Source organism: Tiliqua scincoides, chromosome 2, assembly GCF_035046505.1.
Source record: "Tiliqua scincoides isolate rTilSci1 chromosome 2, rTilSci1.hap2, whole genome shotgun sequence".
Lineage (NCBI taxonomy): Eukaryota > Metazoa > Chordata > Lepidosauria > Squamata > Scincidae > Tiliqua > Tiliqua scincoides.
In genome coordinates this window covers 4979710-4997551 of record NC_089822.1, presented here as the reverse complement: position 1 = coordinate 4997551, position 17842 = coordinate 4979710, and the positions used below count along the sequence as shown (strand labels likewise).

Genomic DNA, 17842 nt, shown 5'->3' with positions numbered 1-17842 from the left:
AGTACAGAAGTGTACTCAGGACACAAGCTCTGTAGACCTGGATCTTGGTATGTTCCGTCAGCTTCTTGTTGGACCAGACTCTCTTTGTGAGTCTGGAAAACGTGGTAGCTGCTTTACCGATGCGTTTGTTTAGCTCAGTATCGAGAGAAAGAGTGTCGGAGATCGTTGAGCCAAGGTACACAAAGTCATGGACAACCTCCAGTTCATGCGCAGAGATTGTAATGCAGGGAGGTGAGTCCACATCCTGAACCATGACCTGTGTTTTCTTTAGGCTGATCGTCAGTCCAATATCTTGGCAGGCCTTGCTAAAACGATCCATGAGCTGCTGGAGATCTTTGGCAGAGTGGGTAGTGACAGCTGCATCGTCGGCAAAGAGGAAGTCACACAGACATTTCAGCTGGACTTTGGACTTTGCTCTCAGTCTGGAGAGGTTGAAGAGCGTTCCATCTGATCTGGTTCGGAGATAGATGCCTTCTGTTGCAGTTCCAAAGGCCTGCTTCAGCAGGACAGCGAAGGGACACACAAGTGGTGTAAGAAGAACAGAGATTGCCTGTTGCCTCAGTACACCTTCACAAGTATCAACAATCTAGTTCCATCACCTTGTTTAACAATCTCTATTGTTAGCTTCTTAAGGAACTAAGAATGCATTCAGAGCTTTGCCCACCTGTTTTTCAGAGTTCTGCTTTTCTTCTAGATACCAACGATGCCTCTTCTCACCTGGCTGACTCACTTGCAATATCAATAAAACCCATTTTGGCAACACATTTGCTCTGCTTCCCACAGATTATGTCCTGAATTGCACTAGTGAGGAGTTACTGAGGCAGTGGCCTGAGACAGAACGGGATACGAAGCAGGGCCTTCTCGATGGTGACATCCAGCCATAGACACTTCTGCCCAGAGTCATCCACCAAGCCATTTTCTTGCTTGCATTTCACTCAGTGGTGAAGACACCGTTGCTCTTGTTAGCAAGAGTTTTTCCTAATTAGGACTTTTAAAAACCAGTAGTGGAGCCAGAAGGGGCGGAGCTGTAAGCACCTCACGGCTCCAAAACTCACTGTGTAAACTGCCCTTCCCCCTCGCTCTCGGGGGCCATTCTGAGGAGAAAAAGCAAAGAAAATCTTCCACATTGCTTTCGCCCCCAGTCAGGCTCCAAGAGTGAGGGGCAGCTTACACGGCGAGTTTCAGAGCCGTGTGGCACTTACAGCTCCACCTCCTCTAACTCTGCTACTGCTATTAATCTTGCTTCTGTAACACATTTTGAGAGCAGTTTTTTGTTTATAATAGTATTTTTGCATTTGCTGTTTTTAGCAGTTCTAACAAAAGGACAGATTTTTGCTATTGTGCATATTTGTAATTACAAATGCAGATACTGTCCTTTGGCAACCTTCAGTGTTTTGATTTGCTGACCCCCCAAAAGTCGGTGAATAACCTTCCTTATGCTTGGACAGTGGCATCACTAGGGTTCGCATCACCCGGTGCAGGAGGCCAGCGCGTCACCCCCATGCAGTGGGCGGGGCAACTCTCCAGATGGTGGGCGTGGTGATCTACCATCTCCCCGCCCCCACCGGTTTTTTGGCTGCACCTTTTGATAGAATAAAGATATTTCAACGCAGTTTGTTTTATTGCCTTCTGCATGAAATTACACACTGATTGATATATGACATGATGAAATTATTAGTTATTTTGGTCACTAGTGGTGTCACCTCCCCTCAGGGCGTCAACTTATTAACACCTTATTTGAGCAATTTTCAAACTTTTAGCACTGGGACCCACTTTTTAGAATGACAATCTGTCTAGGACCCAAAGCAAATTAAAATAAATAATTATAAATAATTAAATTAAAGTAAAACAAATAATTAAATAAGGGGAAGCCAGCCCTGTTCCACCAAGTGAATTTTATCTGTGGCCTGCCTACAATAACACCCCCCACCAAAAGAAAAGAATCAGTAAGATTTTCACCCCTGCCTACCCAGTTCAATTTAAGTTTTTTCTATTTCAAGCATCTCACTATCAGGACCCACCTATCTTTACAAGTCTGAGAGCCCAACCCTATGACTGTCTACTCAGAAGTAAGCCCCATTATAGTCAGTGGGGCTGACTCCCAGGAAAATGTGGATAGGATTGCAGCCTAAAACAGAAAAAAAAAAATTCACCTTACCCTGTCAAGCCTGTTTCATTCTTTTTATGAATGGGGCTGCCTTCTGGAGCATTTGTTGAGCTCCAGTTGCATCAAATCAGGACCATTCTGATGGCCCCACATTTCCCTTTGCCTGATCTGATCAGAAGCCAAGGCACATTTGCTTACTCACAAGTAAACGCGGCCATGTGACTTAGTTTCACTTTCCATAGGGCTCAATACATTCGCAGCTTGGAGGGAGAGATCTCCTTCTCTGGTGTTTTTTGGGGGCTACATTCACTGGATCAAGACCATTCTGATGTTGTTGGATTCTTCTTAGACTGCCCTTTCCGACGGACTAAGGCAAGTTCACCTACTTGTGATTAAACACCCAATACGGCTCAGTTTCACTTTCCATAGGACTCCATGCATTTTTTGTTTTCCGGTTTTTTGCCAATTACTTTTGATAGAAAGGAGATAGTTCACTCCGGTTATTTTCATTGCATTCTGCTAGAAATTCCACATCCAATGGTATATAACATGATGGAGTTTACTTCTAACCACCACAATTTTAGTGTGTCACCCCCCAGTGTGTGTCACCCAGTGAGGCCCGCACCCCCTAGCAACACCACTGTGCTTGGAGGAGTAAGAGCTCTATTTGTGTCAAGTTTTCTCTGGATGTAAGTGTTTTTTTCAATTTGTACTTGTACACCAGGTTCACACAACATGTGTTGCATCTTTCAAATTACACATGATCATCACATCTCTGCAAGCAAACCTCCTCCTGTCCTTGGGCTTGCTCCTTGCAATTTTTCATCAGTGAACCCCATCTTTTGTGTACCTCATAGCTTTGACAAGAGTCTCATTTTTAACCTGGACCCTGTTGTTCACAGGTTGTTAGGTCAGGAAATTACATACCTGCTGCAACTCAAACAATGGCCTTTAGCTGCCTGTACCATAAACCTCCTAGAGAAGGTACCTAGGTCTGTCTGCATTCCCATCATAAACTTGTGCTTTCAAAGAGCTTTATGACACCCAACTATAAAACACAACCACACATGTTCCAGGCTGGGTTTTAGTGGATGAAAACTTAGCAGAGAAACATTTTCGTGCCTCTTTAACAGTAATAACAACTATTACAAGTAACATCATGGGGAACAAAAATGTTAAAGAATTCAGACAGTATAACGGTGTTTTCAATCATGCAACCTGTTCCACTAACACAGGGAATGCCCCACTGTATTAAAATTGCACAAAACCACCACATAATCTCAATCTAATGCCTTAACCCAGACAGCTGGCAAGGAAAAAGGTGCATTCAACAGAATAGTACTGCAGGAACTGTTCTTCTTATGATGGGAAAATGGAAACAGGAGGTTACTTATATTGGCATTGAAGGTACTGGCTTATCACACAGGCAAATCCAAGTCTGCATTTCATACCATCTCTTGATCCTTTGGTCTGCGATGCAAGGTCAGAACTGGGTAGGATCTGGTGCACGGGTGTTTGCATTAAGATATCCCTGCAAGTTGGCTGCACTGAACAGCAAAGCTCATGCAACTGCACCAGGTCATGGTCTTGTACAAGTCAGGTGTGAAAGGCAATTTTACACTCATGCAGAATGTGGTCACAGGATTCTGGCCTGCAGACAGTCTACAGGTGGGAGGAGTTCATGTTTCGGAATGTTCTCCTCACTTAAAATTTTGCATGTAGTATACTCACACATATAAGGAAAAAGGGTTCAAGTTTGCCTTTTTGCTGATGTGTAATAATTTAATACTGATAGGGTGCTCTACACATCTGACGGAATTCTAAACCATGACCCCCCTGCAGCATGAACAGTCCAGAATGCTGCCATTCATTCTATGCGATGGGTAAGATGCCTGCACATTTGCTTATGGAGGTAAGGTAACATCAAGATGGCAGCATTGCAACGCTAAGTGCAACCATACCCTCATCAAGAAGCCCAGGGCATGACCCAAAAGCACACAGGACAACACCCTTGCTGGAACTCAGTAGATTCAAGCCTGGATGGGAGAGCTGGGGTACACCACCTTGATGCATCAATGCTGCTGCATTTTTCTCCACCAGGTTATTCCTGGAGCACCCTGGCAGGCAGCAGAGCAACAGCACCAAAGGAGCTTTCCAAATAAGGGTTGAATTAACTAATGCAGGAGAATGGTATTCAGATTCAATGGACTTCCGGTATTAATGGACATCTCTTCCCCCCATTAGTTCCTTATACTGAGGGTTCACTGTAATGGTTGGTGGGGTCACAAGGTACACAGACCTGCTGCAGGTGGAGGTGAGGGGAGGAAAAACAGGAATGAAAAGATATTAGCCCTGCCCCACTATCCTCACAGCCTCAACCTTCCACCTGTAACAGCAGAAATATGCTCTCTCAAAATGCAGAGTTCAGGTTCCTTTGCTCTCTACCCTCAGCTGCTCTTAACCAGTTCCAATTACTTCCTGACATAAGCAGCTCACATCTAATAAATACACAAAGCAGCAGCCCAATGAACATTTTGTTTTGTCATGTTTCAAAAAGACTGGAGGCTTTGTTTAAAGGCACAGAACACCAAGTAATAAAATGAACCAGGAAGCACAAATGAGGACGACACAGAAATATTTGCAATACAGGAAAACTTGCTGAAAGGGGGAGAGAATTAAAATGTACATTAACATCTGCAGCAGGAAAAGAAACAGGAGGTAAATATAGGAGGCTTCCTTCCTATTGTTCAGCAAATTATTTCAGAAACCTCTGCTTATATGTGAAATTAAGAACTTTGGCTTTTACTCGGTTCACTCTGGTGGACAATATTAAAGGTGCAAGTCCCTACAGTATATGTATAACTGAACCTTAAGCTGCAATCCTAGCTTCCTGTATCACACAGTGGCCCACCAAAAGCTTCAGGGAGCACACAAGACAGCAAGCCACAATCTGTGTCCTGGTGCCGTCCCCTGCATCTGGCATTCTGAGGTAGTCTACTTCTAAAATCAGGAGCTTGCACATACCTACCACGACTTGTAAACCATGATGAATTTTTCCTCCAGAAATTTGTCTAATCCTCTCTTAAAGGCATCCAGGCAAGATGCCATCACCACATCCTGTGGCAGGGAGTTCCACAGACTAATTTCAAGCTGGGTTAAGAAATATTTTATTTTGATTGTCCCAACTCTCCCAGCAACCAATTTTAGTGGATGTCCCCTGGTTCCGTTGTTATGTAAGTAGGAAAGCAGCATCTCTCTCTCCGCTCTATCCATCCTCCGCATAATTTTGTACGTCTCAGTCATGTCCCCCCTCAGGTGCCTCTTTTCTAGACTGAAGAACCCCAAACGCTGTAGCCTTTCCTTGTAAGGGATGTGCCCCATTTTGGTTGCTCTCAGCTGTACCTTTTCCATTTCTACCATATCCTTTTTGAGATGTGGTGACCAGAAGTAGATGCAATACTCCAGGTGTGGCCTTTACCACAGATTTGTACAACAGTATTAGTTGTCTTATTCTCAATACCTTTTCTAATGATTCCAAGCATAGAATTGGTCTTCTTCACCACCTCCACACATTGAGTCAATGCTTTCATCAAGCTGTCCACCAGTACCCCAAGATCTCTTTCACGAGACACAAAGGGCCAATTCAGACTTTTCCTACCCAGTCTGGAAGCTGCCAGAAAGCAACTCCACATGGCAGTGCACTGCACAACAGAATAGACAGGGCCTCTCCACATAGTGGCCAACACTGTCATGGAGAACTTCCACACAACGGGGAGCTTAGCAGTATGGAAGCCTTTTTAAGCCAATTCCACTTTGGGTAAGTAACACTGGACTTTGACTTCAGTCGTCCACTTTTGGTGGACAATTACAAGGAACACCTTTCTGGAGAAAAGCTGCAAAGCAGGACTCCCTAACTGATGGCCTGAGCATGTGGGAAGGTGGGTGTGCAATGGAAAAAATCTCTTTGCTATTCCCAGGTTGCTTGAGGATTAACTGGCTATTTTTGTGGCAAGTGTGTGAGAGGTGTACATACTGTCTACAACAGAGAGACACACCAACTATTTCCTCTTCAGCTCCCATTCAGACAGCCAGTAGTGTGGCTAGAGGGACTGCAAAGGACCACATTTTGCAGGGAGCCTCCTTTGCACAGAGCCATTTCGGGCAGTGGGAGCAAAACGGAGGCTCCGAAGAAGAGGGTTCGCTTGCACGCCACGGTGAGGCTCTCCGCTTTGCACCCTCTCTAGCTATGCCACGGCAGGCCGCTTCTTATAAGACCTTGCTTTCAATTTTCCCCTTCCTTAGCTGTATAGTTGAAACTGAAAGTTCTACAGAGAGATCTTGTATCGCTCCTAGCACATGGTTGATTCTATATAAACATGGCCCAGTAGCACAAACAAGAACAATAAACATTACAGTAATTTCTCAATCTTTCCCATGACACAGAAGACTTTTTTTTAATATTTCCGTTTCTGTATATAGCTTCAGCACAGTGAAACCAGATAACAGTTTCGCTTCCTGGTTTTCAGGTGCTATTGTTATTACCTGAAAGGAGTGTGAATCTCACCTGGGAGAAAGACAACAGAAACAACAGAAAGACAACATTCATGCAACAGAAAACGGCTCTATACCAAATCATGCCACTGGCCCATCTAACTCAGTATCAACACTGACTGGCAGCAGTTCTCCAGAGTTTGAAACGGACTTTTTATCTCTGCTGGGGATGACAGGACTTCGATCTGGGACCTTCTTATGTGGTGTTCTACCACCAAGCAATGCACCCCTTCCAAATGCAGCCATGCTCTCTACAACAATGTTTTCAGAAACTCCTGCACCTAAACCAGAGAATGTAACTGTGAACATAAGAACAGCCCCACTGGATCAGGCCATAGGCCCATCTAGTCCAGCTTCCTGTATCTCACAGCGGCCCACCAAATACCCCAGGGAGCACACCAGATAACAAGAGACCTCATCCTGGTGCCCTCCCTTGCATCTGGCATTCTGACATAAACTGTGGTTTAGTATTATGACTGAATTGACAAACCACAGTTTGCAATCAGTTGGCTAACTATAATCAGAAACCATTGTTTACTCTACTTATCATGTGAATTGACAGATCATACTTATGGCTGTTGCTCTGCCTCCAGAGGGCATGACACCTAGGGACTGGAGTGCTGAGCAGATGGAAAATGAAAGTAGAGAGACAGGTATAAGCCATGGTTGGCCATTTTGGAAGCTGAAACCATGCACTGGCTTCTAAACTTTGATCAGCAAAAATCACAGTTTGGTGTAATGACTGAACTGGAAAAAAAAGAAAGAAAAAAACTTTTCAGGAAAGGAGAGTATACAACACCCTGAGGCACTGAAAGATGTAAACCTTAAAGCGGTGTTTCCCAACCTGGGGGCCGTGACTTCCCAGGGTAGCGAGAAACAACATTATCCCCCTTAAGGGGAGTGGCAACTTGGTGGTCACAGTGGCAATAGCACTTCCAGGTTCACAACACCACCAACTAAGAAAACAAGTTTTTTGGGTTTCGTTTTTTTTTAAATACCCATCTGCAGCAGCAGTTGGAAATTCCGTAGAACCCAGGGTCTCACTGCCTCCAAACACACAAGTAAGTCCAAAACCCTCTTTTTTTTTTACTTAGTCAATGGTGGCACAAACCCGGATGTGCCATCACCACAGTCACTGCCTCCCTTACTGGTCCATGCAAGCACTCACGGATTCCCTTACCTTAAAGTAAAGGTCAGGAACCACTACCTTAAAGCAACCTAGTGGAAATGCTGATGTGTGAGTGCATGAATACAAAGTTCTGTCTTCTTTGCACTAAACAAAAATAAGTGGTGGGCAATTGAAGAAGTTGAACTTCCTGTTTTGGGGGGTGTTTTATCTCTGGAGTGTGCTATGAGAGACTGGACAACTCAAGCTTTACAGCTCAGCATGGACCTGAACCCCCAGATCTTCCCAATGCAACTCCAATTCTCTGTCCAATCCACACCACACTGATGCAGCAATTTCAATGAGGCATAAAGTGAGTGTAACAGCACACTGGATTGCACCCAATATGCTGTCATCCTTTTAATCAGTACCTACCTATGTGCAACATTCCGGTGAGCTAGAACTTTCTAGCCAATAATCTGGATTATTATTTTGAGTCAATATGTTAATCCCAGTTCAAACGAGTGGAAAACAAACAGAGATGGAAAAGACCTCAGCCTCTTAATGGAGCATTTAAAAAGAACAACACGCCTCTCCTGAGATAAGAAAAAGCTTAGGCTGACACCTAATCCAGCTTCAGATCTCAAAGGAGATTCTGAAAGTGATCCTGAGAGGAGTTTCCCTTTTCAAAGAGAAGCCAGCATGGAGTGTGGGCATGCAGGCACTTCACATGCGCAGCGCACAATAGAAGAAGAATGCAGCACAGGACTAAGTGAATGGAGAAGGAGGCACCAAGACAGCACAGAAAACCCAGAGGGCAGGAGAGAGAACAGGTTATCTGAAAGGGAGGAAAACAATGCACCCAGGTCACTCTCCAAAGGAATGGCTGCAAAGTTAAGAAATCCTCGGGGAATAAGGCAAGGTGATACTGGTCCAGCCAAAGGGTGTCATTAACAGAATGAAGACCGAGAATGGATGTTTGAACAGGAAAGGTCTATGAAGAAACTCTCTGAAATAAACCCAAAGCATGAAAAACTCAACATATCACTGGATTCAAACTTTGACTTTCCAACTTCAGGCTTAGGGTCTGCCATGGGGAACACAATCTGGTGCCAAAGTTCCTAGCAAAACTTGTGTTGACTCTCATTAGGTTCTCGCTGGCCCTGCCTGTTTAGAGGTAAGCATAAACAACAGCCCAAAAATTGTAAGTGGGAAACATGACAGGGCTTCCTTGCTCTTCTGTGACACACTATCTGTTTGGTCCTCTCATGGTCTCATCTCCAATGGTTTAGCACAGTTCAGAAGGCAGTCAGTTTTTTTTGTCCAGAGAAAGTCTGCATTTCCACATCAGAAGTCATCATCCTTTCTGACCAGCTTCATTCTACAGAGACCGTCTGAAAAATATCTGAAGGGTCCAACAATTGTAAACAGTCTGCAGCCCCACTGAATCAGACCAACACAGGCCATCAAATCCAGCATCTTGCTTCCCCACAGGAGCTAATGAGATGCTTCCAGGAATTCCAAATAGGACTAAAGCGATGACCTTCTTCTTCCATTTATTCCCAAAACACAGAGAAGCAGCAGTGCACGGCCTCAGAATCACACAGTTTCATGGAGCCACTGTGGCCAACAGCCATTGAGAGACCCAGAAGCACAGCCAGAGGGGTTCCGGGTTCAATCCTCTCTGGGTAGGGCACACACAAAAAAAACTCCTGTCTGAAACTATGGGGAGCTGCTGCCTGTCAGTGTTGAGAATACGAAGCTTGGTGGACTAATGGCCTGACTGTGTATAACACAGCTTCATGTGACCCTATTTGTGTCTGAAGGTGATGAGATCTTCCTAGAAAACTACACTAGGCAAGTCCTCCTTCCAGAACAGACACAGCTCCTTATGCTAGCCACCCTTTCCAGGCTTTTTTTTTTTTTTTTTTTTAACAAAACCTGAATTTAATCCTCCAATGCAGCAAGAGAATGTAAAGTCGAACAGCTCAAATGAAAGTTGGCGGACGACACAAAAAGACAGCAAAGCTTTTTTTACTCAGATCAGAGGAGGAAAAAAATAGTACAAGAGAAGACAAGGCAAACGAACAGAACTCTAGAAGCCTATTATTGCTTTTTGACACACCATAATGCTGGCCAGGGCCTCAACTGACTAGTGTTGTGTCCACAAATGACCACCACACTCAGTTGATATCAGAGCCCTAAACAATGTTTTCCATGCAAGGAGAAGCTTTTGGTGACTATAACAGCTATCAGGTTCAAGAGCTGCAGTAGTCACTTGCAGGCAGAATTCCACCAGCCCTGTCTTAGGTATGCTGCCTGCCACTGAGCAGTGGGTCAGGCAAAGAGGAGGCTACACAGGTGACTTTAGAACCAACAGATACTACCTAACATCAAGAGGCTCCCTGCCGCAGGTGGATTGGTGTACTGCACCAGCTTGAGCTGGGTCTACCAATCAGCCTGCAAGTCGATTAACTACTCCCATCACCCCAAACTTTCCATGCTACAGAGATGACGCTTATCAGTATCCTAGCTCAGCCTTTCACCATTTTCTGCATTACTACAAAGGCCATTATTTAAACTACAGATAACCAAATTCCTACTTGTCTCAGTTCGCATGTACACGTGCAGCTATATGAGGTACACATACGTGCCCTGGAAAACACGTTTGCAACCAGTTCCCACAGTCCATGTGTATTATGTATATTCCACCTTACCCAACATATGGCACCACAAGGCAGCTGGGTCTACATCACCCATTGCTGGTCCCCCATTTGTCCCCATTAGTCCATCCAGAAGGTAGCAGTAATTGCACCCCCCACCCAAATGCAGTGTACACAGTAGAAGATGTACTTTGACCTTCCTCCACCATAATTTTGTTAAAGTATTTGTGGACCATATTTTCATACCTCTAGGTTATCTTGGAATGGTTGGATACAAAAATCCCAGACTGAATTAATTTTCAATTTATTGATAACGGAATCCTGACAGCTCAAAATTGGAAGGCTAATCGAGTTCATTCATGCTTGGTTGATTGAAGTTTGGAAACCTTGAAAAGGTTAAAATTAACATACTGTATCAGTTTTAGAGAGGAAAGATTAAAACCCTTTGATTTGGGAGAGGTGAATTTAGCAAATTCAATGTATATAGAAGACAGTATTCTCAGGGTAATTGTAGAGCTGCTATTTGATCAAATTCGTGGTTTGTAGGGGTTACATCTCTTGGGTAGTGGGTGTGCATGTGTAGGCCCAGGGGAGTTCATAATGACTACCTGTATTTGGTGGGATTTAAACTTAGTGCAAGCTCTTTTTTATTTTAGAGGTAAAGGACAGTGACAGGACTATTGAGTCCAGGATAACTGTGTCCTGGTCAAACGCGTTCCAGTACTGGACATGCGTATCCGTTCTTTTTGCATCTACTTTGGCTGTTGTGTCCCTTTCATTTTCAAAATTTAGCCACTATAAGGGTCTCAGGGCAGAGGCCTAACATTCTGCTTCTGCAACTCCATAGTATGCCACGAGTGTTGGTACTGCTATATAAATAAGATGTAACAAGGGAATTATTATTGCTATTTTGACCATGAGAGCACTAATACCTGTTTTAATCTGTTTTTACTGCTGATTTTATTGCTGCTGGTTTTTTAATACCTTTTTATTACTGTTGTTTTAATGCATTTTATGATTTTTAAATGTTTTTAGTCGCCTTTGGTGCCCTCTGGGGAGAAAGGCGGATTACAAATCAAATAAATAAATAAAATAAAAAATAACAACAATAACAAACCTGACTGGGAAATAAACACAGTCATGGATATCTCTGATCATATCAACGCACCTGAAGAGCATCACAAAGTGTTTAGCTTGCTTCTTCAGGCATTTCCGATATCTCCAAAGACTACTCTGGATAACAGCATCCATACATGCTACATAGTCTCAGGCAGGTGAACCAAATATAAACGGGGACAGAACCATATTTGCACAGAACATGCCCAATGCTAACCAAGAATGAACTGATCTAAAGATCAACTTTCCACATGACGGCAAAGCAAGGGCCATTTCATGCCACACACCTGAACACAGATGCTGAGGATGATGGCCACAGACTCCCCAGAATTTACAGCTGTGATAGTCAGCATCTGGACACAGCAGGAAGATGGCAGAAAAAGCTAACCATGTGAAATGGTCCTATCAACCTCTTTCAGTCCTATCAACCTTGACCGAAAAGGTCTATAAATATTCTTAACAGTTAAATAATAATACTAACAATGTCCATGGATTCCATATCCGATGCAGGAAACATGGGCGAAACACTGGCTAACACAATCAACCCCATGCATGGAGTTGCCTCCCACTCCAGAGAGAGTTTGCTGTCTAAGCAAAGAGTAGTCGTTCCTGGATTACTGCCTAAAAAATTGCCTCTCCGAACCACCAAACCAGTGATTCTCAAAGTATCTTTGTAATGAAGAGACACAACTTGGCAGAAACAGGAGATTGCCCGGCCTGATGGCTTCTCCTCCCTGCTCCGAAGGCTCAGGCAACACCCATGGGGCAATTAGAGCAAACTGCTCTCAGGTGAAAAAGCAACAAAGCGAAACGGTTACTTAATGCTTTACATCTTGCAATGCAGCAGCACAAAAGTGGGTATCTCCAGAGGAGTCTGGATTTTTTGGGCACAGTGGCAAGTCCTAGGAGATCCAGAGAGTGGTTAGTCTTTCTTTGTCCACAGCCCCATTCTCCCACTACCCCTTCATAGGGAACTGGCTCCCAGCTGGGCCTCGTGATTGGCCAGAAATTATGCAAATGCTCCCTGCCTCAAGAAAATGCCCAGTCTTGGAGAGCAGACCTGTGGCATGAATCTCTGGACTCTTCCACCTACTTTTTCCAGACCTGGTATCCTTTCCTAAGGGACTGAATTGTCAACCTCTTTCCATGAACAGTTAGACATCAGGCAGAGATCAAGCAGGTGAGTGTTTTCCATGAAAAACTACTTAAGGTTCCAAAACCAAATCCATGACAGCCCACATCATCACAAACAAGTTGCTACATTGCCCCCCCCCCACCCAGGCACGGTTCTTGTACCTTTGACAGTTGTATGGCTAGCAGAAATAGCACGTGCAGCTTTCCCTGCCATGAGGCGGGGGTCATCATACCGAAAGCTGCACCTGCTGCTGATTTGCTGGAATCCTTTGCAGCCGCCTAAGTTACAAGAGTCTCTAACCTCACCAATAACCCCTACAGCAGTTTCACCATGTACTACACTGCAGAGCACTCGTGCACAAGATCAGCTGCAATGAGGATAAATGCATTACTGTCAACACCCACCCACCCTCCATTTTTGAAAAGCCTCTCTTGCAAAGGCCTAGCAGAGTTTAGGAGAGCAATTTCCTGAGCAACTGACCCTGGGAACAGGCCAGCCTTCTCTTCCAGGAAGTGAGGTAATAGGTGGGGAGCAGCTTAAGTTTCTTACAGCCTTGCACTTCCTACAGATGCAGGATCAAAGTAAGTGGATATAAGAAAATCCCACTGGATCAACTTTGCATAAATCTCAGCAATCAGCAGGCATTCGGTGGCCCTGCATGCCACTGTTGTATTTAAATTTTTAAAAACTTTTTAGACATGTACAGAATACTTTGCCAAAGCTCAAAGCAGTTAGCAAATCATAAAACAAAACAATAACAATATAAGTATTCAAAATAACACAAAAAGCACATTGAAAAGATTCCTCCACAGAATGTTAAGGGTCAGCGGGACTGGATCTAAGTGCCATCACCCCATAGTCCATTTTTCATAGTGGCCATTCAGATGTCTCTGGCAGTAGTGAGGTTACAGGGGGAGTGGTATGGAAGGTGTGACAGGGGCCACAACATGCCATGTAAGTGGCCCTTCCCATTCACTGTTGGAGCCATTCTAATAAATTAATTAATTAACTAGGCAGCGATGGCAATTGTGTTGCGGCACCTGCGGTACTTACGCTCCCCTATAGCTACACTACTGGCCTCTGGATAGCCCTGAAGCAGCAAATCAAGGCCACCTGCCACTGCCACAGTCGCTCTCCAACTTAGAGGCATATGATCCACGAACATAGGATTTCCATATTGCTCTCATCCTTATGTCAAGAATGAGCAAGCTATAGAGATTGAAGGAGTGTGTGCATGTGTGTTGTATCAATAGCATAACACAATAAAACAGGATGGTGTGAACACTTTGGACATGCTAGATGGTGCGTCTGTAACCACAGGGTGGCCTGGCCCCAGTAAGGTCAGGACAGATTTGCACGTCTCTTTTCCCCACCCCATGCATGCAGTGCCACACAATGTTGATTCTGCAGAAGTCTGTCCAATGGACAACATGATCCTACCCACACAGTTTGCATAGTCATCACAGAGGGAAAAGGAACGTTTGCAGGCACGCTGGCTAGATACCGTGAAGAGGCAGCAGGCAATCCTTCAGTCACCGGGTCTGCGCACAACGTGAAGACTTTAAAAAACAAAAGGTGTCAAGATTCCAGGCTTGAGCATTAAGAAGGAGGTGCAACAGCTCAGTGGCAGAGCACATGCCTGGCATGCAGAAGATTCAAGTTCAATCTCCTGCATCACCAGGAAAGATGACTGCAGGGAGCACTGGTGGAAAGACTTTCTGCCCACCACCTTGGAGAGTGACTGCCACACTGAGTAGACAATGCTGGCTACAGACCAATGATCTGACATGACAAAGCAGCTTCATATGTACAAACTTTAAGGCACTTAACCTCTAGCCTGCTATGTTTCTGGTCCTCCCTCCCCAAAGGGAGGACCAGAAACTCCCTTGGGAGTTACCACTGTGTTGTTCCCAGGAGTACTCCTCCCTGTGCCTTTAGGTGCATGGCACTCGACAGGTGCAACTGTTCCCATCATAATGCCTACATGCAAGGAATTTTGGCTGGCCATGCAGCTGCTGAAGGCACAAGACCCCTGTTAGGAAAAGTGACAACCTGTAAGTGGCCCAAATGTCATGGATTTGATTCTCATTCCTTTTATTTTCTTTTTCAAAGGAGGTGCTGGTCACTCATTTTCCTTACAACAGCCCCAGTTTGCAGCACTTGTTTCTGATATTTAGATTGTGTTGTTAGCTCTGTCTAGTAAAGGCTTGCAATGCACCTGAAACCAAGTTCAATTCTAGAAGTGGACTTTCCACACTCTGATCTGATGTTCTGGAGCAAATCCAAACATGCAGGAGGGGAAAAAGTCCTTGGAAAAGAAGGTGCAGTGTGACAACTCCACAGTTCAAAGCGCATTCACTGGAGCTGCAATCCTTACCCTTAGCCCCACCTGCACTGATGGATTCCTTTCATTGCATGTGCAGTCGCTCCAAAAGCAGCACCATGCAGGCATGCTTTAATTGTCAACATTCAGCCAGGAGTGCAAGTCTCCTAAGAAGTGTTCTTTTTTGCTACACATTTCTGTCCCACAGAATATGACATCCCCAGAACCATAAAGCACCATGGAATGGATATGTATACTAATGTGCACTCTCCGTTCTTCCAAACAGAAACCCCCCTTGCAGGTTTCCAAAAATGAACTTTTTTTCAGTTTTTAATGCAGTGTTGAACATCCTTCATTGTATCCCTTGGAACAAGGCCTTTTGTCTATGGCTGACCCTCATTTAAAGGTCTCCTTTCTGACTTAAGCCCCTAGGGTTGAAAAAGCCTTGGAGGTTGCACTTCACACACAGCATATCACTTCCCAGCCCCAGGATGACCAGACTTTTAAAGACAAGCTCACAGAACGCACAGAATGCAGACATCTCACTCATTAAGCAAAGGTCTGATTCTTCTGTTTGGAAATCTTCCTCTTGCCTTCTCTTTACTTGTCCCCTTATTTGTCAACACAGCCTGTTACAACTTGCTTTAATGTAGAAAACAAAAACACCCCCACACTATTAAGCCAGACGCACCAAGCAGAGCTGTCCCCTGGAGCCTGCAAACTGCATGAGCTCTTCAGGTTTAAAGGCCTGGTCTTTGTATGCACAACACTAACAGGGCCATTAGATTGCCCTTAGAACAGCTCTTTAAAACACCCTTCAGCTGAGCCCCCTACAACAACAAAGCAGCTGGTGTGCAGAGACCAGGGAGCTTCTTATGCTAATAGCATTCTCCCTGTTGTCTTGTTACGCGCCCCCCCTTTCCCACCTCCATCTGTTTATCCTGTCCACCTGTTGTCACATATTTAGTTTTCAAAACCTTTTTGGTACACAGATTGCCTGGTTCAGGCCTCAACCAAATGAGGCCGGCTTTCGGTAAACAACGAAGATTCTCCAAATTTAGCAAGAGAGGCAAGTACCAGTGAAGAACTAACAGCATTTTGCACAAGCACACTAACAGATGAAGAAATAAGGAACTGAGGGAAAGAGGAAGGGAAAAGGGGGAAACCGATTCTCTTACCTTCTTTTTGGAGTGTGCTCTGTCCTCCTCTTTCGCTGCTTTGCTATTTTTCCCAGCTCTTGAAAGTTTTTGCTCCCCAGACTGCTTAATGGTGATTTTGATCTCGGGTGGGCAAATATAGTTCTCCAGGTTCTTGGGGGGTTTCTTGGCTCTCTTTGTTGTCTGGATTTTCAACTTAAGACTCCCCTCTGTGAAGTTTGCCTCCTTTATGGAAAACTCCTGTTCCTCCAGGCCATCTCCAGCCACCCATTTCTCACTGTCTGCATTGGAAGTGGAATCCACATCTCTCCCAGAACAAAGCTCATCCTCCTCTTCAGGCTCCAGACGATCTCCACTCACCGGGATACATTTTGCAGAGCCAGAATTTGGCAGCATGGTCTCCCCGGCACAGCCAGGAGCAGGGGGAACCTTTGCAGAAGCAACAGTCGAAGTCAGGAAATCTGTCTCACCCCCCCTTTGCCGGGTCATGCTCGAGCTCTCCCTTGACTCCATGACGATCCCCCGGTCCATGGAAGTTTTATACAGGGGGAAGGGGAAGGTGGGGAGAAAAGGGGCAAAACCCCAGGAAGTGAATGACAGCTCTCAGTAAGGTCTCTTAGAGTCCCAATAGTCCAACCAGTGTGAGGAGCTCAGAAGAATTCAGGTCTGTAACTGGTGAGAATACAAAATAAAAAGGAAAGAAATAAGATATCAGCGTTTTAGTGGCCAATGACACTTGAACTCAACTTTGACGTCAAGCTACCACTGAAATCTAAAATCTAAATTCAGAACTTTGACCCCAAAGCCAGCATTCGTAAATGAGTCTTTCATACCAATAAAAGTTAAATAAATAAATGAGTCTAAATCTCAAGACAAACACACCCAGAAATTTAAGTAATTGTAGTTCATGCTTCAAATCATAACAAATTTCAGTTTCAGAAAGGCAAGGTTTCAGAATTGGGCTGTGAATTTCAGAATCTGCAAGTTAAGATTCAGAAATAGAATATTCAACATCAACATGTGTTCTCAGTAAGTTCTGAATTTAGGTTCTATAATTTTTGTCAAGGAAATCGAACTCACTTCCTACTTAGGCAAAATATTCTTCTGACTTTATATCCTTCAGGACTTTATTCCACGGTGGAGTTCAAGGTAGTAAACACAGTGGCATGGTTAGAGGTGGTGTAAAGCACTTGATTTTGCAGGCAGCCTCACCAGAGTGTACAAGGGGCCACTCCCCTTCATAGTCATTCTGGGCGGGGGGGGGGGAGCAAAAAGGAGTCATTTACTACTTGCATGCTGTGCGTGGTTCCCTGTAAAACTTAGTGCTTGGCACCCACTCTAGCTATGCCACTGAGTATATATACACGTTTCTAAGGAGCAATCCACACATTGATCAAACTCAAACCCACTTAGTGATAGGCGAACCTGATGCATCCTGTGCCTTATGACAAATGTGCAAAGACATCCTGTGCAAAGACAAATAATTCTTTCAGTTCTCCTAGCCATTTGCTCATTGTAATACTGAGAGCTTGTTAGTGGCCAGCCTGAGTTTGCTGTTGCATAATGTGTGAACTGGCCTTGAACTCCTTTATGAGTAGGTGGGACAGAGATGTGAGCAATGTATAACATGAAACCAATAGGTAAAATACACAAATGGTATGAAATTGTAACGTGACCCTGCAGTA

At 44.5% G+C, this 17842-nt stretch overlaps 1 protein-coding gene across 1 annotated transcript in view; it reads right to left on the bottom strand.

Annotated features, from left to right (window-relative positions):
• Positions 1–17842, bottom strand: part of SETBP1 (SET binding protein 1) — a 243123-nt gene that overhangs the window by 206362 nt on the left and 18919 nt on the right. Inside the window, exon 2 of the mRNA XM_066615110.1 lies at positions 16179–16829. Coding sequence (XP_066471207.1) covers positions 16179–16688 — 510 coding nt within the window. The 5' untranslated portion in view covers positions 16689–16829. The remainder of the gene's footprint in view (positions 1–16178; positions 16830–17842) is intronic.